The sequence below is a fragment of the Motacilla alba genome, chromosome 6 (genome assembly GCF_015832195.1).
Source record: "Motacilla alba alba isolate MOTALB_02 chromosome 6, Motacilla_alba_V1.0_pri, whole genome shotgun sequence".
In the NCBI taxonomy this organism is placed as follows: Eukaryota; Metazoa; Chordata; class Aves; order Passeriformes; family Motacillidae; genus Motacilla; species Motacilla alba.
In genome coordinates, this window is record NC_052021.1 from 3,242,725 (window position 1) to 3,266,098 (window position 23,374).

Here is a 23,374-nt window from a genome sequence, read left to right on the forward strand (position 1 = left end):
CTACCAGCAACAGCTTCCCCTCCTGCAGTAAGTAATTAGAGAGGCTTTCAGTGCCCTCTAATTAAATTTATGACTTAAGTATTTCCTGCCAGCATTTCTGTTTACTTCTCTAGATGTTTGGGCATGCCGTAAAGTAATGCCAAGCAAGGTGAAGGACAAGGAAAATACTTCAAATGGTGCCTCTAAGTGCCAGTAAAACATCTCTAGAGTTCACTTCCACCTGATAATGCAGGGTCATACCATGGACCAATGCAATGAGGATCTTCAGCTGCCGTGACCTGAAGGTGTGTGTCCATTAAAGAACACTTGCTGGGAGTCAGCTCAGGAGGCAGATTTCTTTCCAGATGATTTAAAGAGCATCTCAGGAGCAGAGGAGTTGAAGAAAGTACTCGGGGAGGATCCCCAAGGAGAAGACTGGAGGTAGATCCATGGATGGTAGGAGCACCATCCTTTTCTGGTGGATTGAAGGATCTCGCTCACTCTTTGAAAGAGTGGGAAGGAAAGGAGCCTTGATTTATTAGCTGGAACTTCAGGGATCCTTTGCTCTGTGGATGGGCTCTGCCTGGAGCATGATGCTCCCACCAGAGTTTGACAAGCTGCCATAGACCCAAACCTGCAGCAAGTGAGACAAGCCTAAAATCCTGCTGTCATTCGGGAGCCAAACACTGGGTCAGAGCTGTGAGCTCCCGGGAGGTGTAAGTGCCTCTGAAACCTTAATCCCAAAGGATGCAGCTCGAAATGCTGCCTTACCAAAAGCCAGTATCATGGTTCAGTGAGGAGCAGCATAAAGTGCAGGTGCACTTGGAGGACACTTGGTATGTTCTCCAGGTTAAATGCAATGAAAGCAGGTGAGGAGTCCTTAAATCCAGCTGGGTGAGGTCTTGCCAGCATCTGTTGTGACAGTTTGAAATGAATGTGTTCCCAGTGTCCCCAGCTGGAGCTGGTGAGGCTGGGTTATGGTTTGCTTGGAGACACCTTGAAGTGTTTAGCTATTCTGGTCCATAATCCATGGGAAATGTCACTGTCCAACTTCAGATTCCCTGCTTTTAAATTCCTTCACCCTCTGATCTCAGCACAGGTAGTATTTGCATAATAACCAGGAGGCACCTTCTGACATGGATAATAACCTTACACTGATCTGTGTGAACATTCTCTGCTGTCCCTAAAAGGGTTGTAAGGAAGTGGTGAGACAAAATCCTTGCCGGTGGCTTTGTGGAAGCCAGCAGAGATGCAGTTTCTTGCAGATAACCAGCAAAGCTGAGCTGAGAAGGTTTTTATCTTCTTGGCTTTCTTGGCTGACCCCCTGTCCATGTTGGTTGGTTTCTTTGCTTGTTAGCTTTCCCTTCCCAGCCAAACTTGACCCTCCTGTCTGCTTCAGTTAGTTCTGATGTTTCTCTGTTTGCTGGGACCTGTGTGGACACTGAAATGTGGTTTGTTGGTTTGTTTTTAATAAAACTGGATTTCATCAAAGAAAATTCTTAATTGCTTCTAACACAGAGCACAAACATCCCTGTGGGCACCTGGGCTGCTTTAGGAACAGAACAAGTGTCTTCCTTTCCTAACTCCTCTACCAAACATTTGTGGTGTATTCTGGCTTTGACAAAGCTCTGTTTGCTGTTATCTTTGTGTATCCCTAATTCTGCTGCTTGTTTCCACAGGGCTCCTACTAAAATCCTCTGGTTGTTCTTTGTCTTCTTTTGTTCTGGTTTCCAGGTACCTGGCGGGGGTTTCTTCCAGCTGATAATATCTCTGATACTTGTCTTTTTTCTCATTCTGGTTTGTGCTTTTTTTTGGTGTAACCAAGCATTCCCTCATTTTCTTCCCTTTTCTAACCCTCTCCCCTCCCACCAGGATTTCTGGCAGGTACAAAGCAGACAGCATGTGCTTTGATTAGTTTGTGCTTCAGACCTCATAATATGCACTTTTCATGTGAAAGGGACAGTGTACGCTCACCTCTTCCTCCTGCTCCTCTCATAAATGCTCCTGAGTGCTCTCCTTGATCCTCAGCCTGCAGGGTTTATTTCAGAACACCTGAGTTTGGCTTGTGGAGAGAACAGTCCTCAGGGTAACCATTAATACCTGGCTCTATTAACAGCAACTGCTTTGAGCAAAGCTCAGATGTGTGTCTCCCTGCCCTCCTGCTTTCACAGTGTCCTCTGAGGCTCCTGTCTTATTTTGCAGCTCAATGAGACTGTGATAGAGCTGGCTCTGTTGGAAAATAGCATTTTCCCCCTTGGGGCCACAAAGTTAGTTTGATTTCCTGGCCAAATGCTTTAGGGAAATGCCATCTATTTGAAGGTGTGTAGGTTTGGGAAAGGCTACATTTGCAAGCTCGAGTTTTTCAAGTTAGAGAATTATGTAGAGTGACCTGTATTAAAGAATATGTCAGGTAGCAGATATTTAGTTGTTGTAGTTCTTAAAATATTTTGTGGGGAAAAATAACTAGACACCAGAGGGGAGTTCATTCAATATTAGTAAGTAAAGAGGAAAATATTTCTAAGCACTTGGAGTTTGCCCTGTAGCTTTGTGACCTTAATGAAATCCACAGGGAAAGTTAGGGAAAAATAAACAACTTGGTAATAAGCCCTCAGTGGGTGTAGGCAGTCTTTTAATCAAAAATGGATTCTGGGGTATTTCTGGCTTTAATTTCTTTGATAGTTTTGCTCGTGTTAGCTTAATGCTTAATACTTGAGGGACACAAAACAAAGCTCTGAGAACTCTGTCCTTGGGTGACATGGTGTTAGTATGGAAGGAGAGGGTGGCAGGGAATGCTTCAGGGGGTGCTTGAACTCACTTGGCTACAAAAGGAGGTAAAATCTGGATGGGAGAAGCAGGTGAAGGAATAAAAAAGAAGGACTGAGAGAGGGAAAGAGAATTGACAAGATTTTGGTGGTGAGTACCAAGTGTACAGCCCCAACCTCATCAACCGAGCCGATGTTTAATAATCACTTCTTATAGAGAATTATTGTTTTCCTCCTGGTGTCCTTTCACACTGGGATTTCTGCCTGAGAGAAGGAGCAGTACAATGAGTTCATCTTGGTCATGCAGGCTGAGATGAGGGAGAGCAGCATCCCAATTTCTTTGAGAGACCTAAACAACCATTTAAATTCAAAGGTGGCAAAACTCAGCTCATTTTAGAAGCTTCATGTGGGCCATCAAGGACCCTAATTTCAATCCTCCTCATTAAATTTCGATACAAAATGCCCCAGTGGTCCTGCAGATTGTGATTTCATTACCCTGCAGAGGGCTGAGGGGAGCACAAGTGTAGACTGTCCCTTTTCCAAGGCATTTCCTCTTGGCTTTTCCTGCAGGGGTTTCTCCCTTGCATGAGTGGCTCTGCTGCCTGCCACGCGTCGGGAGAGTCTGTGTCGATGATTTTCTGGGTTGTACAGAATGCTGGCCTTGCATTTCAGGTGCCCTTTGTTTGAAAGGTGGTTTGAATATTTACAGCCTTGCTGGAAGGGAGGGAATGCAGATTTCTCTTTCCAGTCACAGGAATCCACCTGCAGTAAGAATTGCTGCCCAGCTTTTCATTCTCTGCATGTGCTCAAATTTGGAGCGAGAGAACATGCAGGACAACCTCACCCATGTCCAGCTCTGTGTTTTGTGCCCCTCTGCAGATACACAGATAAAAGAACCCCCAAAATCAAAAGTTTTTGAAACCTCTAGATTAAAATATATTCTTGAAAGGTATTATCTCCCAATTTTGCAGTATTATCTGCCAGCAGTAAATTTTCTTAGGTCAGCACTCAGCCACCACAATTTGCCATGGAGAACCTGTTTGTGTTTGCCTGTGTTGGTGTGCAGACTTCATAGTAAATTATCATTCCTAGTGGCTCCAGATAACGTGAGCTTTCCCATGGCTAAAAGGGGTTTATGAGTTCCAAAAGGTCCTTGTGCTGTTTTCATCACAGCCTCAAACGCTTTTTTTCTGATTTAATGATGTAGAAAAAGTGATATAAAAAAGCCAGGCGGTGCAGTTAAAATTACTTATTTTGCATCCACATTATGGAACTGACTTTAAAAACTCTTAAATCCCTCAATTTTCCCTCAAGTCCTATTTTTGTCCGTGTTTCATAGTGCAGAGGGACCTCTCCTCTCTCTTTTTCCCTAAAGGACTTTTGAACGTTTGGGCTGAAAGGCTCAATTTTTAAATCTGATCCTGAAAGCCTTTTTATTTCTTTATTCAGTTTTTTTAAGTGAGGTGCCTGAAATCTCTAGATACATGGCTTTGACTTTTTAAAGTTTAAATCTCAAAAGAAATGAGCAAAGTTTAAAATCCTCCTTTTTTTGTTTCAGTGTTTTTATGCAGACAGAGTTGAAAGCATTCATATTTTTAATTACCACAGCAAGCTGGTTTGCTCTGGAATTTATTAAGGGTTTTCCCTTGTCTGTTACCAAGTCTCTTAGTATATATTTCCCTGGATTTTCAACAGCCCTGCTTGGGAAAAGCTGCAGAAGCTGCTTTGTCCTGCTGGTAAATAGGACTTCTTTTCCTCCATGCCTACAGTTAACCATGAAAGAAATACATTAATAGAAAAGAAAGAAAGAAAGAAATACATTAATAGGTGTCTTATTTTAATGTTTTATAATAATAAATAATAACAAGGTAGTCAGTTGGGACTGAAAGAGAATTGCTTTGCATTCAGGTGACTTCACTCTACACTCATGGGTTTCTATTTGCTCAATACAACAATGGTCACCTGAAAATGTTTCTGTTCAACAGGAACAAACCAAGTACAATGACGTTTGTCAACAAAAGGTGGTTTATTTTTCATCTAAAATCCCTTGCTAATTGACAGAATTGCTTCCTGGTTCTGGAGAAATACCCATTATCTCTCATGGATATTTATTTTATTGTTGTTTTGGAGGGCATGAAGTGGTCACATTGGGCTGATGAATTCCTGAAGCTTTGGTTCATGGAAGTGCAGATATGGTGCTGAAGTGTCAGTTACAGGAAGAAAGATGCCAAAATGTCCTTTCCTTCTCCAGATGGAAACCCTGGCAGCTCTGAGGGATTTCCCAAGAATGTGTTCTTCCTGAATTAAATGCTGTTGTTTCTGGAATGCCAGATGAAGTGGAGCTGCCAGGATTTAAGTGGTCAGGCTTTTCTAGACCTGCCTTAGGAGTGGGAGCACCAGCACCATGTGCCCATCTCTGCCTCTGCAGAGAAGGCATCCCTCCATGTACAAAAACACACATTTATTTTTCAGAGTTGCATAATTCAATATTACCACGTTTCACTCCTCACTCAGCCCTGAGAAAACCATTTGAAAATCCAAAATAAAGGTCATATTTGGCAAGGAACATAAGGATTCTGTGGGGTTTTTCCACCAATCCTTGTTGTTGGAAGCTGTACCATGTCCTCAACTTAAGGGATGCCCCAGCAGCAGATCAGTTTTGGGGTGGAAAATGTGAAGTTTGTGGTGTATCTTTGGGTGCTTTGCAGCCAGCCTGTACATCAAGAACTCTCTGGGGAGTTGCCTGCATGCAGCCCACAACCTTTTCCTCTGGCACGTGGCTTTGGGGAAGCTTGGTCACTGCATTGATCTGTTCAGCCACGTCTTGGTGCTGATTGAGCTCGGAGCCTGAGCTGGGAAGGGCAAAGCAAGCTCTGTATCTTGAATTTGAGTCAGTTTTTTGACCTGTCATCAGTGTCTGGAGCTGTAAGAGAATCTGCCTGTACACCTGTCACAAGTTTTGTTCCACTGAGACTGGACTGGTGGCTTCTCACTGAACTTACGCAGCCATGCTTGTGCCAAAAGCACTGAGATATTTGGATTTCTTTTTCCTTTTCCATGTTAATTTGGATGTCTGCTCGTCTGTGTGCTTGTTAAATATGAATCTACTGCTTGATTAAAAAAGACATCATAATTGTAAAGTGTTCCCCATGGCTTGCTCACTCGTGAATGCTCAGGCTTAAATGGGTTTTTTTGGGGTGTGCTGAATGATCTTTACCAATTACTCTGGTTTTGGGAGTGGATTTAACATGGAAAAAATGTTAAATGGAAGACATTTGACTGCTTTAACTGAACACTTTGAGAATTACCTTGTGCTCAGATACAAAAGGGTGGGGATAATTAATTTGTGGAGATGACTTGTCTCTAAAAGAAGGTGGAGGTTTGGAAAGAGATTTCTCCCTGGCTGTTCTGATACCAAGCATCCCCCTTCTGGCTGGGTGGGAGTGTGCTGGGAGGAAGGTGGGTGTGGAAAAGGGTGGTTTGAGGTGTTAGGACTGACTTTGGGTCAATCACCTTGAGCTTTGAGGGGTGACAACAGCCCACACTGTGCTTTGTGAAACAGGTAGATTGATTTATTTTATATTCTTTTTCCAGGAGGTTAGATATAATTCCTTGATGTAATGTTTTGTGCTGGGGAGCAGCTCCTGGGAAAAGGATGCTTTAAACCTTCCCCATAGTGGGGTGAGCTTCCCACAAAGTTCATGGAAAGCAGTCAAACACACAGCTTCTCACTGAAACAGGAACATGAATGGGAGAGCTGGGAAATTTTTAAAGCTTCTGTTCTACTGCTGGGAACCTGAAAAGCTGATTGATCAGGGCAGTTGTTATTTCCTCTTAAAATCAGGGGGAGGAATTCCCTTTTCCACAAGCTACAGGCAGCTGAGCACTGCAGTTACAGCTTGTGTTCCCTGGGTTAGTGACAAGTAGAAGCTGGTTTTAATATAAATAAATAACATTTTTTTTACTATGTTTGCTCAAAGGAAGGTGCAAATGGGTAGATGCTTCTCCCTCCCATCTGTCTTTATATTTCAGAGACCAACTAACTTAATAGCCTCTTTTATTGTTAATCTGTGGATGTGCTTTCCTCTTATGAAGAATATTTTGAGCTGTTTGATGCTGACTATGAATTTTAAGTGCAGCAAAGAAACCCATAAAAATTAATAAACCACCTTCTGGAACTTTTTCATGGGATTCTTCAAGCAAGATGCCAATAGCTAGATTATGATCAATGCTGCCCAGGAGAGGCAATCAGAGGGAGAGGCAATAAATCACAGGAGCAGGTGAGATGCTGCTGGCAACACCTCCAGCAGCAGTCACAGGCAGCTGCTTCCTCCCCAGATCCTGCCTCTGGTTCAAAGGAAAACCAAAAAGATGTTTGTTGTTCACGTCAGCATCAATGTTATTTTTGTTTTGGATTCATCTTGATGGAAATGGAAGCAAAACCATTTTTTGAGGAAATGATATTTCAACCTGGTAGCCCATAATCATAACTGGCTGTTACCTTGCCTCAAATGAAGGCCGTTAGCATGTTGTCTGCTGGTAGTGCCTCACCTCTTATTAAATTCCTGGTGCTCTCCAGGTGGTAAAGGCAGAGTTACTGGGAACAATTTTATGTGATCAATAGAACTGAAATCTTTTTCCCTGGAAACTGTGGTTGTTTTGTGATCTATATGATTATTTTTGTCTCTTTTCTTGTGGTTTCCAAGCCAGATACAGGTTAAATTTTCATCTAAATTATTAGCTGAGCTCATCCCCACTCTGCAGTCACATACAATGGTGAGTTCTGTCTCAAAAAATAAAAAAGCCCCAAAAACTTGAGGTGGATGAGAGACATCAGCTGCAGACAGTGGAGAAGCTATCAGCTAACACTTGCTGGGATATCTCCATAGGCTTCCAGTCACAGCAACCACCTGGTTGCTCCAGACTTTCCTTGCTCTTGGCAAGCCTAACCATTCAACTTGATGTGATGTTTTGCCTGCTTGTTTTATTGTTGGTTAACCAGTTTTCTTTCCTTTGTCTTGTATATGATGGGATCTCCGCTAGACAGAGGTAACAGTGGGGGACAGTTGTGTAGCTGGACCCTCGTGTGGTGGTGTTTGTTGGTGGTTTTTCCTAAAACCATTCCTAAATCCAGCCTTGCTTTCACCGTGCCTGCGTGTGCTTGCATGGCCTGGTTTCCATGGAATAACCTCAGCCACCCCTACTCTCCTTTGTATTCGTTTAATTCTCCTCTGTGTGTGCGTGTGCCTCCTCCTGCTGTGTCCTTAAAGTGGGTCACCAGTGTGGATTCCCTAACAGTTTTATGGATCCTTTTTCAGCCTTTGAGGGTTCTGCAGATCAAAGGGACTTGAATTTTTAGCTTAGTAAGATATTGTGAGCTGATAAATGGAAAAGAACTGGAGCGAGAGGGGGATTGAGTTTGGTTTCAGGCTGGTCCTCCCTGTGAGCTCACACACACAGAGTTTGGATGCTTTTGATCAGACTTTATACTCATGTCAAATAGTCCTTTCTTGGCTCCTTTCTACAACAGAATTTAACTAAAAAGCTGTCAGTGCAATACAGCACTTTACTCTTTGAATCCTCCATTAAAGTCTGACTATTTTACCACTAATCTCAAAGATTTTAAGCAAACTGGCCATAGTTTTATTTATGTCTATTTCAGCTGAGCTGAACCAACAAAGGAATCCCATGCAAGTCCTTATCCTCATTTGGGATGGGCAAGCACTGATCTTTGCAGAACTTTTCTGATCGGATCCAAAGGCTGGGGAAGGTCCTGTGGATGTGGATGGAGATAGTAGGGGGGTGTGTGTGTCCATGGAATGGCTTGTTGGTGCTAAGGATACAAACCAAGCCTTCCATTTCTGTGTTTAATGTGGTGCTTTCTGTGCTCTCTTTGGGGTGTGGCTCGGTGGATGACCAGAAGCTGTCCCAGGAGAGGGAGAGGTTTGCTGACGAGGACAGCATTTTCTACGCGCTCGGAGAATGCGGCCTCATCTCTTTCTCCGACTACATCTTCCTCACCACGGTCCTTTCCAGTAAGTACAGCAGGGATTTCCCCTGCAATTCCTGCTTTTTTCAAGTTTGCAGGGTTCACAAGCAGTAGCTTGTTGACATGCATTTCCCTAAAAGGCCTTCTTGATTGCCTGCAACTCGAGCTGAGCAATTGCTGTTGCTCGATCTGGTTTAGCCTGAGCTTCCAGTGCTTTGGGAAGACAAGCAGGTTGATGACTTCTGAAGATTTATTTCGCATTTTGAAATGTGACAGATTTTTTCTTAATGAGTCACTTGACCTGCTGTTCAGATCTGTAAATGGAGATGTGTTCTTGAGCTGTGTTCATGTGATATTCTCTTGGATTTGGATGAACACAGATCTCCAGCTTTTCACTGGTTTCTCGCCTCTCCAAACTCCCTTTTCCAGCTGTATTTTTACTTGGGTGTGCTCGGGTTTGTGAGTGATGTAATCCAATGAGGAGGGAAGTTAAGCTGTTTACATTTCAACCAGTATCATTAGATACCTTCTGTCTTTTCACCCTGCTGCCCTTGACTTGCATGTGTGATATTTCCATGATCTGCTAATCTGTTCCAGCAAAGTCGTCTGCACTCCGAGTGCCAGCTCTGAAAAGTTTGCTTTGCTGGCAAGAGCCAGTGAAATTGAAGCCTTTGATAATGTCAAATGGCATTTCTAGGCTTTCTTCACGTGGAAGTCAAGCTCAAAAGCTCATTTGCAGAGCTTCTCTGACTGCTTGGAAGGGCCTGTGTCATAAACAGCAAAGTCAATGGAAGTTTCTCAGCCCCATTAGAATATGTGGGGTAAGGGGGAATAAGCCACTGTCCAAAGAAACTTGAGACATTTTATTTTCAGATTTAAAAAGAGAAAACTCGGCCATCTAATCTTGTCAGTATCTCTTCCATGCTGACCTGATTTGTGGAATTCAAAAACTGGATGCTTCCCAGTGACCTGCAGAGCCCACTGCTGCCTGCCCAGCGCTGTTCAGGGAGTCAGCTGGGTTGATCCCTGAGGCTTTGTCACAGCAACAGGTGCTTTATTCTCCCCCCATGTTCTTGCACGTTGTAACAGGAGACACGAGAGGCAGCTCTTCATTTGCTGAGGATCTATTCCTGGCAAGCAGCAATGCTCAAGGTCTTGTTTGTTGTCAAACGGACCTGGCGGGGGCTGACCCGTTTGTGACCTTCATGTTGTGAAAAAAAACAGAGACACAGAGCTGCTTCAAGCCAGGGAGTTTGTTTTATGACTTTAATTTGCTTTTTTTTATTTGACTGAGTCTCCGAACTGGCTCTTAAGGCCTTTGCTGTTCTTTCTTACATTCATCTGGGCTGTGCCAAAATGATCTCAGGTATTCACTTGTGTAATGAGGGCTTTTCATCTGAGCCTCCACAGACGACAATGAACTCTCAAACCTCTGGTATCACATTACTGAGTGTGGTTTGGAAAACACTCTTGCCCTTGTTTTTATGGTTGTGCTGGTGGTGAACAACCCCCTAATCAAGTACACAGGGCACAAAATTAATTTCGTGTGCTTCCACAGGCAGCAGCAAGAGAAATTGTTCTTGCTTTGCTTTAGCTTGTTTGTTGTGATAATAAAAGGACCACCTTGTGTTGGAGGAGCAACCAGCCTTGTTTTGGAGGCTGTGAGGGAGGGACAGGCTTTTATTCCTCTTGTTCTTGGGCTTTTGAGTGTGTCCACAATTACAGGGGAGGTAGATTAATGAGGAGACAGAACTGGCTTTGAGGGCACGGCAGGAGCTTTCAAAAACGAAAAAAATTTTTAAAAAAGGAAGGAAAAAAATTCCAGGGCTTTGAGGCTGACTTTTAGACATTTGGGGAGTTTGCTAAATGATTACTGAAGATGGAGGAATGTCTCTGGAGCTCCTGTTAAACAGTGATTCCACCAGAGGAAGAGTTTGGATTTCATTTTTAAAGCATTTGCTTTTGTAAATTAAACTCCCAACCAAGCCTTACCCTGTGGCTAAATAGAAAACTCACTGTTGCACCCCACTGGTTTAGTTTCTGACTAGTGAATATTGCCTTGCAGGAATCCAGTAGTTCCTGATTGGGTTCTTTTCCCTAGAAATAAATAAATAATATAGAGAAATAAATAAATAAAATAGAATGAGGGAAGTAAATCTTAAATGTGACAGTGCAATATTGGTTTTCTCCTTGTGTTGTTTAAATAACCCAAACATTAAGGAAGTGTCTGGACAAGGTGGAGCTGTAGATTATATCAAATAGATAAAACCAAATAAATATTGGGAAAGGAAGGTGGCATATTGAGCACTAAGCAGGATAATCAAAAGGGGGAGTGGGAGATTTGGTCTGGGGTGGGAGGAAGGAGGGAGAGTGATGGGGAGAGATCCATCATGGTCTGCTTTGGCTCACTGGATTCCGAACTGATCAATCAGAGCCTTGGCAAACAAGAAGCCCCAAGGGCTCTGTGTGGTTGTGCTTCCCCAAACTCCTCATTTCAGTTGTCTTTGCAGCTTGATCTGAAGCTCCCTCCAGCTGAGTTCTGTGAAATGGGGAGTGAGAGGAGGAGAGAGGGCTGGAGGCTTCATTTCATGTTGCTCTCAGGCAGCTGTTTGCACATTGCTCAGAAAATGAGGCTGTCACCATACCTGATTTACGAGCCATTTCTCACTCCAGCACTGTCTGTTCTCCTCAGGTTGCTGTGTTTCTGTGAAGTTTTTCTTTTCAAACTACTAATAAAATGGCTTTTAGCTGCCTCAGAAAGTCAGCCTTCTGTTAAAGGCAATGAGAGCTGGGGGGCCTTGAGGAAACTCCATGGTTTCTGTTGCTTCAGCTGCTCCTTGTGTTTTGGGGCAGAGGTAGAAAGATGAGCAAATTCTGATGGAATTTCCCTTGGATCCTTTGAATGTTATAGGAAAACAAAGACATGGCTTCCCTGACCAAAGAGGTTTTTGCTTTGGGACTTGGCAAAACAAATGGAGGAAGGAGAAAAAGAGCTTTTCCATTGCCAGTGACTGCAGTTTCCCAGCAAATGGGGTCCATTGTTGAGGCACACTAATTCTGCCTTCGTTAACAGGTCCTGAGGAGAGCTGGGCATTAAAAGAATAAATTGGTGTTGTTTCCACAGTTGGACTGTAGCTGTGTCTGGATTTAATTCTCCTGGCAGGAGGTTAAATAACATTGCTGAAGCCACAATAATTAGCCTTTTGCCAGGGCTCTTGAAGCAGACCTGCAGCTCCTTCTCCCATCACAGAAGGTAACTCTTGTTTAGGATAGACTCACCTCAGTTATTCTTTTTTTCTGTCCTGTGTTTAGGGAATAAATTTCAAATGATCTAACTCTGGAAATTGTGTTCTGGCCAGATATTGAGCTCAGCGCATGTCCCTGGGACGGAGGGACATCTTCTCCCACACTGGGATCCCAGGGTCCCTTTGGACCATGACTGTTCTGAATAAATTATTCCTGGCTGACAGGAAAGTCTCCAGCCCCAGCCCTGCTGCAATGAAACCTGTTACCTCCCCAGTGGTGCTTTCATCCTGCTGTGCCCTGTGCCAGGGGCCCATTTCCTCAAGAAAAGGTTGCTTTGAGTTTATAGGACTATTTTTTGTTTGTAGTCCTGTTCATGTTAATTTTATCTTCAGTCTTTCAAGACCCTCCATGGGTCCATCTCACCCTCACTGTTTGGAGCAGGGATGTCTTCCTACCTTTCTGTCACTGCTGTGTGGCATTTCCAAGATGTATCTGAGCAGCATCTTCTAAGGAATATCCCAGCTTCCAAACACAAGCCTGGATGCTTCCTGGTACAGGGAGAGCTCTCTGGCTTGGCATCCCACTTGTGCCATGCTGAAGGACAGAAACAGGAATGATTTTTCACCATTGGCAGTTTGGGGATGTTCCCAAGCGATTTGAAAACTCAGACTGGGGCATGGGAGGCTCTGTCAGCTTGCATCCTTCACCTGGTCTTCCTCTGTTCATCTCTTCACCCCTTAGCTTTGTGTGATGTGATGGGATGGGGGATTCAGGGATGGGGCACCCTGTGCCAGGCCTCTCCACCCTCCCAGGGAAGAATTTCTCCCCAGTATCCCAAGTTGACACACTTGCATTATTTCACAGTTAATTCTGATCCTTCTTTGTGAGAAGAAATAACCCATTTTTCCTCTAGAACTGGTGATATTGCTGCTCAGTGTCTGTGCTATGGGCTCAGCTTTTTAGCTGCCTGTTACTTACATTTCTGGGTTGATTAACATTTAAAAAAACCAACTTGGTATGATTTGGATTCGTTTTCTGAAATGGTGGAACAATAATGAAAGGAAAATATCTGCAACATTAAGTTTAATGGGGTTTTTTCCCCTATATTTACTGCAGCTGGGGCTCAGCCAGCTGTATTCTATGGATAGCTGTCTCTGCTTCAGGACTGTGTTAATTTGGGATTGATTCACTTTCAGGACGCTGTGGCCTTTGCATATCCATTTTTCTTCATTTTGGGATAAATGGAAAAGAAGCAACCATAGGATATCTAACTCTAAATGACTGATTTTTCCCAGCTGAGTTCTTGATCCTTCTTCCTACATTAAGCCTTGGGAGCCATGAGCTGCTTTGTCTATAAATTCCCACCAAAAGACAAAATATTCCAGTGTTTTCTGAGGAGTAGCCAGAAGTTTTACTTCCTCTAAGTAACATCACCAAAAATCACCCTGTTTTGGCAAAGAAATTCCCAGCTCCGTGAGGAGGGAGCAATGGGTATTCTCCAAAAGTGTGTTAAGACTTTGGTTTTCTTAAAATGCAGTTCCTCTGCTGGAGGTCAGAGGGCAAGATACACTGAGAGGCGTCTCCAAGTGTGGAATGTTGGGTTTTTGGGAAAGAGAGGATCCCAACAGAGCTCAAAACCAAGGAACTGTGGCCTTTCTCATCAGTGAGCTTTTAATGTCTTTCAGAGTGCATTGCTTCTGCTGAGAGTACAGGGCTGTAAAGAGCAATTGAGTGCTGCAAATTGTCCATTGAATAATTGAAAATAGTTTAAAATGGCATAATTGGCTTAAAGATGCCTAATCAACCCATCTCATCCCTCAGGGCTTCCCGGGGGCTTTGCCCTGCTGGATCCAAGTGGGTTTTTTTCCTTTTTTCCACGTGGTCAGTGCTGCTGCTTGTTGTTTGTTTGCTGGTGGAGGACACCCATCTCTCCACCATTCCTGTGCTTGGGTTCTGCTTTACTTGTTCTCTTTCTGTCCCCAAATATCTGATTGGAACAAGTGAATCAAGAAAAAATATTAATTGCCCTTTGCACTAAATTCCTGGTTAGTTGAAAAAGCAACTTGGCATGGAGAGCTGGTGGAATTCTGGATCTAAAGGATCATTTCAACCAGATCTTTCCATATATCTATGCCTAGGTCTCTATATATGGATCTTTCCATGTATCTCTAAGCTAGGAGTTCACTGAGAGGGGTGTGGGCTTCAGTACCACGTTTTCTTTCACTCCTGTTGGCCCAATGGAAGGGATTAGGTGAATTTCTAAGGTCCCTTCCAACCCAAACCATTCCATGCTTCCATGTTAATGATTTGGAGGATCCTCCTGTACATGTAAAGATAGAAATAAAGCTAAAAAAGAAACTGCAGTTGCCCTGACCAGTTTCTGCCTCATTGCCCGAGGGAAATCGGTTGCAATGAAACAATCTCTATTTTCTGTTTTTAATAATGTAAAAAAAGGATGGTGAGGAGACAGCTCACACAATCAGAGAGAGCTGGGAATGCAGCAGTGCACTTGGGGGAAATCAAGAGGTGTTTTTCCCTTATCAAGACAGGCATTAGGCCATGTGAGAACCAAACAGACCTTTAAATGGCTTTGGAAACCACTGCAGGAGGAATATTGGGTTTGTTTGGAGGCACCTTAATTAAGGAGGCAGCAGGGAAATTTAGAGATACTGCAGTTGTGAATGGTAAAATTTGGGGGGGCAAAATAAAAGAGGGAGGGAAAGGCTACATTTAGCTGGGCAATCTGGTGTCTGCTGCTTTTATGGTTTATAAATTTGAGGGATGTAAGTGCAGGAAGAGGAAGGGAAAAGGAGGTTGTGCAGGCTGAGGTAATGGGCAAGGCAGGCACAGTGGGATTGGCAGCTCTTGGGGCAGCTCTTCCCATATAAATCCTGGCCAGAAGCATCACAGCCAAGGGGAGAGGCAGAAATCATCTGACCCAGGCCCCATAAATCCAGTCTTGGATGCCAGGGGTGTACATCTCTAATGAACATTCCTTCCTGAGCGGGACTGGGATGAGCTAATTGTCTTGGGTGCCCTCTGCTTCCCCTGGCTCAGGGTCACATTGTTTGGATTGAAGTGTCATTACAGGTAATTGGAGCTGGAGATGTAGATCAAAGGAAGAAACCAGCCGTGCCATTTATTAGCTGAAGGAGTGAAGTAATTGAATTTGCCAGTTTAAAGCCACCCTTCCCTGCCTTTAGAAAATACTGAGCCTGCAGATTTTTGATGCTGAACTGCTCATTTAAATTTTGGAGGTGTTGCTCTGCTCCGAGGCTTTGATACACTGCTCATGGAGATGTGTGTTTAGAGATGGAAAAGGAGGGAAATGGCCCTTGTGAGGGACAAGTGAGTATTTTACTCTGTTCACCATGTGTCTGCACAAATGGCATGTGGTATTATATATTTCCTTAAAAAGGGAGGAAAAAACCCCAACCTGTGACAGTTTTTCACGAGGAATAACAAATTTCCCAATCTTTAAATAAACATCATTATATCCTGGTAAGGAAAATGGGGTAAGAAATAGGTGTTGACTGCTCTTTTTCTACAACCTTATAGCTAGATGACAGTTTTATCTGTTCCTCCTCTTCCTCATAGAGGAAACACCATTTCCCTAGTGCCAGATTTTGGGGCTAATAAGAAGAAATTGCCTCCAGGCTTTCATGCACTGCTTGCAATTCAAGTGAATAAAATTGCAGGTGTTCCTGAAATATTAACGGGGTAGTTGGAAGCTTGTTGCTCTTCAAGAAAATGGGGAATTAATCACTGGAGAGGATGAACAGATACAGAGGAGGCTTAATCCCTTAAATTCTGTGTATCATTGGAGAGATTATAAAGGTGGCGCTGGGGACTGGCTGTCCCCGGTCAATTAACACTGAGTTAATGAGGGACAGCGAGTGAAGGTCTCCCCCTCCCAGCAGGCAGCAGGGAGGAGCTGTGTGGGGGCACAGCAGGGATGTGGGTGGAAGGGGGATGACCCACCACGTGGCTGTGGTCACAGGAGAGGCTGCTGCTGCACGTGGTGTCTGGAATTCCAAGCTCGAGTGATTGGCAGGGGGAAATTGGAAGTGCAGGGATGATAACAGCAGGAGCACGTGTGCCGGGGATATCAAGCAGGTCGTGACAGGCTGTCCCTGCCATCAGCCCCAGTGCCCTTATTCATCTATTTTGGGCACAAAGTGTTTGGGAAAAGGGGTCTCATTAACCCGTCTGCTGAATCTTTTCCTGATAAAGTGCTAGTCATTATTATAGCAAGGAGAAAACACAGTGTGAAAGTTCTGAACTGGAGTTGTGACAAACATCCAAAATCCAGTTCAGTTAATTCCAGATTCATTTCCTTTTGTCTGAGTGATTCCTCTTTGTCTCCCCTCTCCCACCCCCGTTTGGGAAATGCCTTCCCGCAGGAGGCACAAAAAACTCATTATACCCTGAGCATCCACTGGAAATATTAAAAGTTGATTGCACAGATGAGGTAAAGAGGGCTGAACCTCACCAGTGATCTACATTAGATCTGGGAAATGAAACAAAGAGCCACATTTTAACTGATCACTTAAGATGACAGCCGTAGCATTAGTTATAACCTAGAGGATTCCCTAGAAATCCCAGCAAACACCACAAATCCTGTAGGAGGTGTGTATTTGAAAGTAGCAGAGCATGATAAATCCTCATATATTAACTGAATTTGGGGAAAAAAAATTGTGGCGCTGCGTTGTAGCTTCAAACAGTGATGGGTTCCAGAGCCCAGAATGGAAATGTACTGAAATTCTGTGGTGGGATGCAGGGAAAAGAGCGTGGTTGGCTGGGAAGTGATGCTTTTGCAGTTCTGACTAAATAAACCGTGACAGCACAGACTAAATGCAGTGAAAAATAAGGTACAGCGGCGTCTCAGCTCGTGAGCTCCAGCCCACGCCTCATCTCAGTGGCAGGACTGGGCTGACACAGGGTGGTCATGATTTGTCTAAATTTGTACAGGGAGAGCTGAGCTGTACAAGAGCTGAGAACTGCCCAGATCCCAGATCTGCTCCTCACCCGTGGGAAGCACACAGAGTGCAGTGCCTGGGGAACATCCTCTGGCCAAACTGCTGTTTGGAACAGGCTGGAGCTCTTGCTGCAGCATCATTTTCTGTTAACTGTCATTAGAAATACCAGATGGCATCTTGCTTTCCAGCTTTTTCCACCTGAAAACAGAATAAATGTTTCAGAAATACCTTCTTACAACTCCCTGTCAAGACCTTTGGTAAAAGATGCACCATGAAGCTCAGAGCTAGAGGTTCCTAAGAGCTGCACTTCCTCACTAAAATTGAAAGAACTAGACAAAATTGCTTTTGGATAAAGTCATTCAGAACTCGGGCCCTTTTTTAATTGAGCTTTTGTATCTTTGTTGACTGGTTTTTGTGTTTTCTTGGGTTTTTCATGTAGCTCCCCAGAGGAATTTTGAAATCGCCTTTAAGATGTTTGATCTGAACGGTGACGGCGAGGTGGACATGGAGGAGTTTGAGCAGGCAAGTTGAACAATCAGTGCTGTGGCATCTTAGCCATAAGCACAGCATTCCTCTGTGATGTTACTGCCTTTATTTTTGTGCTTAGTGGTGGTTTGCACCTTTCCCTTCTGTGCTCTACTGTGCTGCTTCAGTTTCAAGAGAAAAAATTGTCATTCAGCCAGGACAACAGCAGGATAAATTCAGGTTTCCTGTGACTTTGTCACCAACATTCAAGGCCAGGCTGTGTGGGCTTTGGAGCAACCTGGTCTGGTGGAAGGTGTCCCTACCTGTGTGAGGGGGTGGAACTGGATGAGCTTTAAGGCCCCTTCCAACCCAAACCATTCTGTAACATTTCCCTTAGAAAAAGTAACCTTCAAGGTAGACCAAGAACTTTTTTTCACTCTACTGATAAAGTGGGATTCTGATCCTACTGCCTTCACAGCTTCCACTGCATTCCTTTGTCTTCAGAGAACAGCCAAGGTAAGTCTGCTTCAGAGGAGAATTTACCCACTTATTCCAGTGTAATCTTAAAACATGTTATTGAAAGCATATTTTCATTAGTCCTCTACTTCTTACAAGGCTTCATCAACAGGGACTTGGTTGCAGGTTTTTAATGAATTTAGCCTTCATGTCTGATACTGGTGAGCCCTTCCTGTAAGCTGTGATTTATGGTGGTGTCTGAGTGAGAATAGATTGAAGGCTTGAGCTGTCAGTGGGGAAAAGATTTGCCCTCCCCAGGCAGAAGAGTGTGATTTTTCTTGCCTATTTCTAGCCTTAAGATATTGGGAACTTATAAACACCCTGAAATCACCTCCTGAATCACCAGTGTGTGCTATTCATAAAAGGAAATTTAAATGCATTTACAAAGTGCTACCCGAGAACAAAGCAGCCCTGGAGAATCCAGGGACAGATTCTTACTCATGAGTTGGCTCAGTGAGCAGTTAACTGCAGAAGAGTCTCCACAAGGTCCTGCTTGGGGCACTTGCTATAAATGGGAAGAACTAGTGGCAAAGGAGCTCTGTTGAATTGCCTTGCCTTTCTAATCTTTTGCTGTCATCCTCCTTAAATTATTACCTGTGTGTATGATGTCACCATCACGAGCTTGCTCCAGAGCCATGGATTATATCTGGGTAAGTGCAGGGTTTTAGATGCACACTTGTGTGGGGTCTCGTGCCCCGGATTGGGGTGACCCCAAAAGATGGAAAAGTCTCTCCTCCAACCCTGCCTTCAAAGAAAGACTCAGTAGTTCTCTGTTGTCCGGTCTCAAGGTTGTTTATGGTTGGTTATCTTAAAGATTCTTCTCCTGAGCTGCTGTGGCCCGTCCAGCAGGTCAGACAAAGGCACACTGCCCTCCCAGGGGCTGGTGCCATCTTTGATATCACACATTACGTGTTACGTGTTTATACTTTTTCCCCAGTGCCAATCATCTGTATTGAATGGTGACTTTCTACTCTAAACCAATCTGTGAGTGCCAACATCACCAAAGACATGGAGGCTAGGAAGGAGAAAGGAGGAGGACAGGGCACACCCAAATCCCTCCATCTTAGAACCCCTGACCCCCATGTACAAAACTCGGACCCCTGTGTACAAGGCTTAAACCCCCTGTACAGCACTCAGAAACCCTTCCTTTCACTTGGTGACTACTTCTACTACAACACCTAAACTTGTGTGTGTGGCTTGTAATTCTTCATACAGAGTTGGTAATTTGCTCCATGGGCTAAGATCCAAACCCCACGTGTGTCTTTGGCTGCATGCCAGGGTCTCAGAGCCCCCTGCCAGTGGCTCTGGCCATCCAGGGCACCCAGAGGGATGTCCTGGGTTCCGACGCACTTGGACTCTGAGGAGACTGGAGTGTGTTGATCTGCAGTGTGACATCACTTCACTTGACAGGCTTGAAATGTAAACCTGGGGGTTTGTTCATGTTCCTTCCTTTCCCCGAGTAAAAATCACTGTTCTTCTTTCTATCTGCATAGTGCATGGAGATAGCACTCCACTGCAGCTGTGTGAGCACATTGAACAGTCCAAAAGGTGATTTATGGTAGTTGCAGTGCTCTAGAATGAAATCAATTATGGAGATAGATGAATTGAAGAAAAGCAGACAACGATTAACCTCCTACTAAAAATGCAGTGATGCCAAGGTGCTAAGTCAGGTGTCATGTTTGGCTTTTTTATTAGAGCCACGTAAAATGAAAAAGGAACATTTCTACAGGATGAATGTTTCCTAATCGCTGTGGAGATGAGGGTGCAAAATTGAATTCAATTATTTCAAATCATCCAGTAGGCCCGGGGAAGTTATGCATGCATTAAGTCACATAAATATCCTTAGGAAGGGGAAGGTATTTTTGTTAAGCTGGTTACCTGCGTCACTGCCTGTATAGAAAGGAATAAAGTTCCTGGGTAGCATCAGAATATTTGGGTGAAGGCTTAGAGTAAGAAGATGAAGGAGCTGTTTTGGAAAGTGAGAAGATATCTGTGAAGATACTGATTTGCTGAAAGAACAAACACAGCTCCATGGGAGGCACATACATCTCATTATGCAAACATAGAGGCATTACAAACAATTGTTTATATGATAAATCCTCTTTTTCACTCCTTATGGAAATGCCTCAGGAAGAGCATGAGGGATGGCAGGGTTTGCAGCTCTGTCCTGTTAATCTTACCTGGCAGGAGCAGCTGGAACTGGCCCTCTCAGGGGATGATGCAGCACTTTAAAAGAGCAACATCATTTTGGGGAGAATGGGTGGAAGAAGAGGGGGAAGAAAGGGACCACCAGGGAAGCATCATTCCATCCCTGCTGCCTGTGAGCACCTGGGAATGAACTTCCTGCTCCTCCCTCACACCTTGGCTTTGGAGGCAGCCAACAGCAGGTCCCACTTCTCACTGATGTTTGAAGACCTCATCAGGAAAGAAAATTACTTGAGTAATTTAGCTCATATGTGACTTAGCTGGAGGCTTTAACTACTCAGTAAAAAAAGCATTTCATTTCTTCAGGCCTTGCTGAAGGATTTCAGGTTTTTTATCCATTTGAGGCATGTGGTTAGTGCTTAGTCCTGAATAATGTGGTGCCTACATCAGTATTGCCTTCAATTCTTCATCCTTTGCCAGGTGAATTGTTAGTTTACTCCTCTGTTTTCAAAGAAAAGCTGGCTGAAAAGTAGAAAACTTGCATGCAGTGTTACTGGTGATTTCTCTTTGAGTCTTTAACTATTTTAATTGATTTTTTCCCCCTCATCTGGTACAAAAGATGAAACATGACAAACACTCAGGCTGAAACAGGAGCAAAAAAGAGTGGAGCATCTCAGAGCTCCACGTCCTTGCACAATTGATGAGCTGTGAGTGAGGGCAGCTCCTTGCAGTGGTACCTGCCTTTCTGGGCATTGAAAGGATTACCCAAAACAGGGACTGGTTAAATCATTTTGGCTCCAGTGCCCACAGGTGGATTTTCAACCTGTCCAACACTTGTTACAGATGGGAGAGGAAAAGACAGCCATAGGATTCCATATAAATAACAGCCAGGAAAAGCTGCTCTGTGGAGCAGTCTGCAGTGTGGTAAACACTCATGTAGAAACAGGGGCAGTTTTCCAAGCTGGCCTTAAATTGCCTTGCTTCAGACAGTTTATAAATATTTGTCTCCAAACTGTGCTGCATGCAGGGCTCACAGTTAACAGTGAAGCACACAGCAAACTAAGGAGTTGCTATTTACAGTGCAAAAATCAGAGAATTCCTGAACAGTTTGGGTTGGAAAGGACCTTGAAGATCATCTCATTCCAATCCCCTGCCATGGGCAGGGACACCTTCCTCTATCCCAGATTGCTCCAGGTTCTGTCCAGCTTGTCCTTGAACACTTCCAGGAATGGGGCAGCCACAGCTTCTCTGGGCAACCTGTGCCATGGCCTCACCACCCACACAGAGAAGAATTTCCTCTTCATATGTACTCTAGAGCTCCTCTCTTTCGGTGTACAGCCATTACCCCTGTAAATAGTATCTCTCCATGTTTCTTGCAGGCTCCCTTCAGGTTCTAGAAGGCCACAATTAGGTCACCCCACATCCTTCCTCACATCAGAGTGACCAAAAAGCCTCAAAACCTCTTTTCTGTACTTTTTTCCTCCTGATTTTCTCCTCTACTTGATTTTTCCTTGTGGAAGAACAGCCAGCAGTCTCTGGTTGGGTTGCGGGGTTTCCAGCAAGGTAAACCCAGCAGCAGCAGTGTGGTGTTTTCCTCCAGAGCATCCCCTTTGGGGCTGTTCCAGCACTCACTCTCTCATTAGGAAAGAGTTGAACACACTGAATACCACAATAATGAGGTTCTGGCATCCCTGTGACAGCTGGAGCTTTGGCAGCTGCTGTTCTTTCTCCCTTCCAACTTTTGTCTGCAGGGGCAAGAGGCTGATGGCAAAGCAGTGGTGTTTGCTGGAGCTTTGGGAAGCCTGGGCTGTCAGGTGGCTTTTTTCCCCTCCTTTTTCAAACTCGTTGTCCTTAGTATGAATCCTTTTGCTGCCTTGTTGGAAGAGGTAAGTTACCACACAGAGAACAAGCCTGGTTTCTCCTATCCCAGCAATAATCACTCAGATTGTCTTGGTACTTTAGTGAGATACTCAAGGGTGGAGAGAGGACATTGTTGTGTTCTCAATGTAAAAGTGTTGTTATCTTATTGCAAGAGTCCCATACCTTCTCGGTGATTGCTCATGGGTGGTTCTTCTCAACACTGCTCCTTCTTCTTCAAAGCCCAGACAGCAACTGACTCTAGGTGCCAGCTCTCCCTGTCCTATAGGACTGGTCTTCCTTATTGGTTACAGCTGTGAGTCAAGCCTGTTCCTGATCTCGGATAATTGGCCTGGCTGCAGCTCTTTGGGGGTAAAACCACTTTTTACACATTTCTTATACTCTATTCCCACCACAATTCCCCCCTTTCTTTTAATTACAAAGTTGCAGCATCTCTAGAAAGGTATGTTTGAGTAAATTGATAAAACATCAGAAACCCTTATACTTATCAACAAATCGACAATTACATAATTTTATCAATAGCTACAGAACTTGAACAACATTGATCCAGTATCTGTAAAGGTACTTATACTTGTGGAATATAAACTGTTATGTTTCACTTATGCATAATCAATGATTAATAGTTGCAATTCACAAACAAAATGCACATGTTTCATCAGCAAATACACCATACTGAATGATAGAGCTCCTCTGTCTTCAGGACATGGCTGCATTTGGCTTGGCTGCCCCCTTAAATTTGCACAGAACCCCTAAAATAACGTACTCTTGGATTTTCAGGCTGTCACATCCTTCAAGGTCAACCTTTTGGTATCTTTTATGGGGTAGGGAAGTTCTTTTGAAGAGCCTTTTGTGCTGGGAGGCACGGCCCCAGGGACGGAGGAACTTCCAGCTGTGACAGAGAGCAGCAGGCAGCAAGGAGAGGGTGCCCTTGGGTTGAAAACCCCAGGATCTGTGCATGAGTGGGAGGAAAATATGTTGTGAGCAAACTGGGGGTGCTGTGAGCTCACAAGGATGGGGCAGTAAAGGAGTGGAAGTTCTAAAACCTTTCAAGAGTTTTTTCTTCCCCCCAATCCCTGGATGTGTTGAAGAAAAGCCTGGATGTGGCACTGGGTGTTGAGGTGTTGGGGCTGGGTTGGAATTGATGATCTTGAAGGTCTCTTCCAACCTGGTCATTCTGTGGTTGCTGCAGCTTCCCCACCTCCTGGGATTTTGCTGGGAAGAAGCTGCTCTGCTGACCAGGGCTGGGAACATCATTAGAATGTTTATCTGCAAACTGGCTGAATTGTTTCTTAAAACTCATTTTAAGCACTTGATTCTCTTCTTTCTTTAAAGTGGACTGAAAAAGCCAAAGCCTAGGTTGGCCAGAGAGGTTGTGGACTCCTCATCCTTAGAGGTGTTCAAGGCCAGGCTGGACA

At 44.1% G+C, this 23,374-nt stretch overlaps 2 protein-coding genes across 10 annotated transcripts in view; both read left to right on the forward strand.

Moving 5' to 3' along the window:
- The window catches only part of LOC119702804 (C-type lectin domain family 2 member D-like), a 603,052-nt gene that overhangs the window by 282,625 nt on the left and 297,053 nt on the right, over positions 1 to 23,374 (forward strand). The window lies entirely within an intron of this gene.
- Positions 1 to 23,374, forward strand: part of MICU1 (mitochondrial calcium uptake 1) — an 89,730-nt gene that overhangs the window by 37,092 nt on the left and 29,264 nt on the right. For 3 of the 8 annotated variants that reach the window (XM_038141405.1, XM_038141406.1, XM_038141407.1), the window contains exons 7-9: positions 7,452 to 7,517; positions 8,662 to 8,776; positions 17,395 to 17,477. In XM_038141405.1, coding sequence (XP_037997333.1) covers positions 7,452 to 7,517; positions 8,662 to 8,776; positions 17,395 to 17,477 — 264 coding nt within the window. Of the gene's footprint in view, positions 1 to 1,851; positions 1,864 to 7,451; positions 7,518 to 7,784; positions 7,791 to 8,661; positions 8,777 to 17,394; positions 17,478 to 23,374 lie in introns of all 8 variants that reach the window. The other 5 variants (XM_038141409.1, XM_038141408.1, XM_038141410.1 and 2 more) reach the window with 5 other exon arrangements.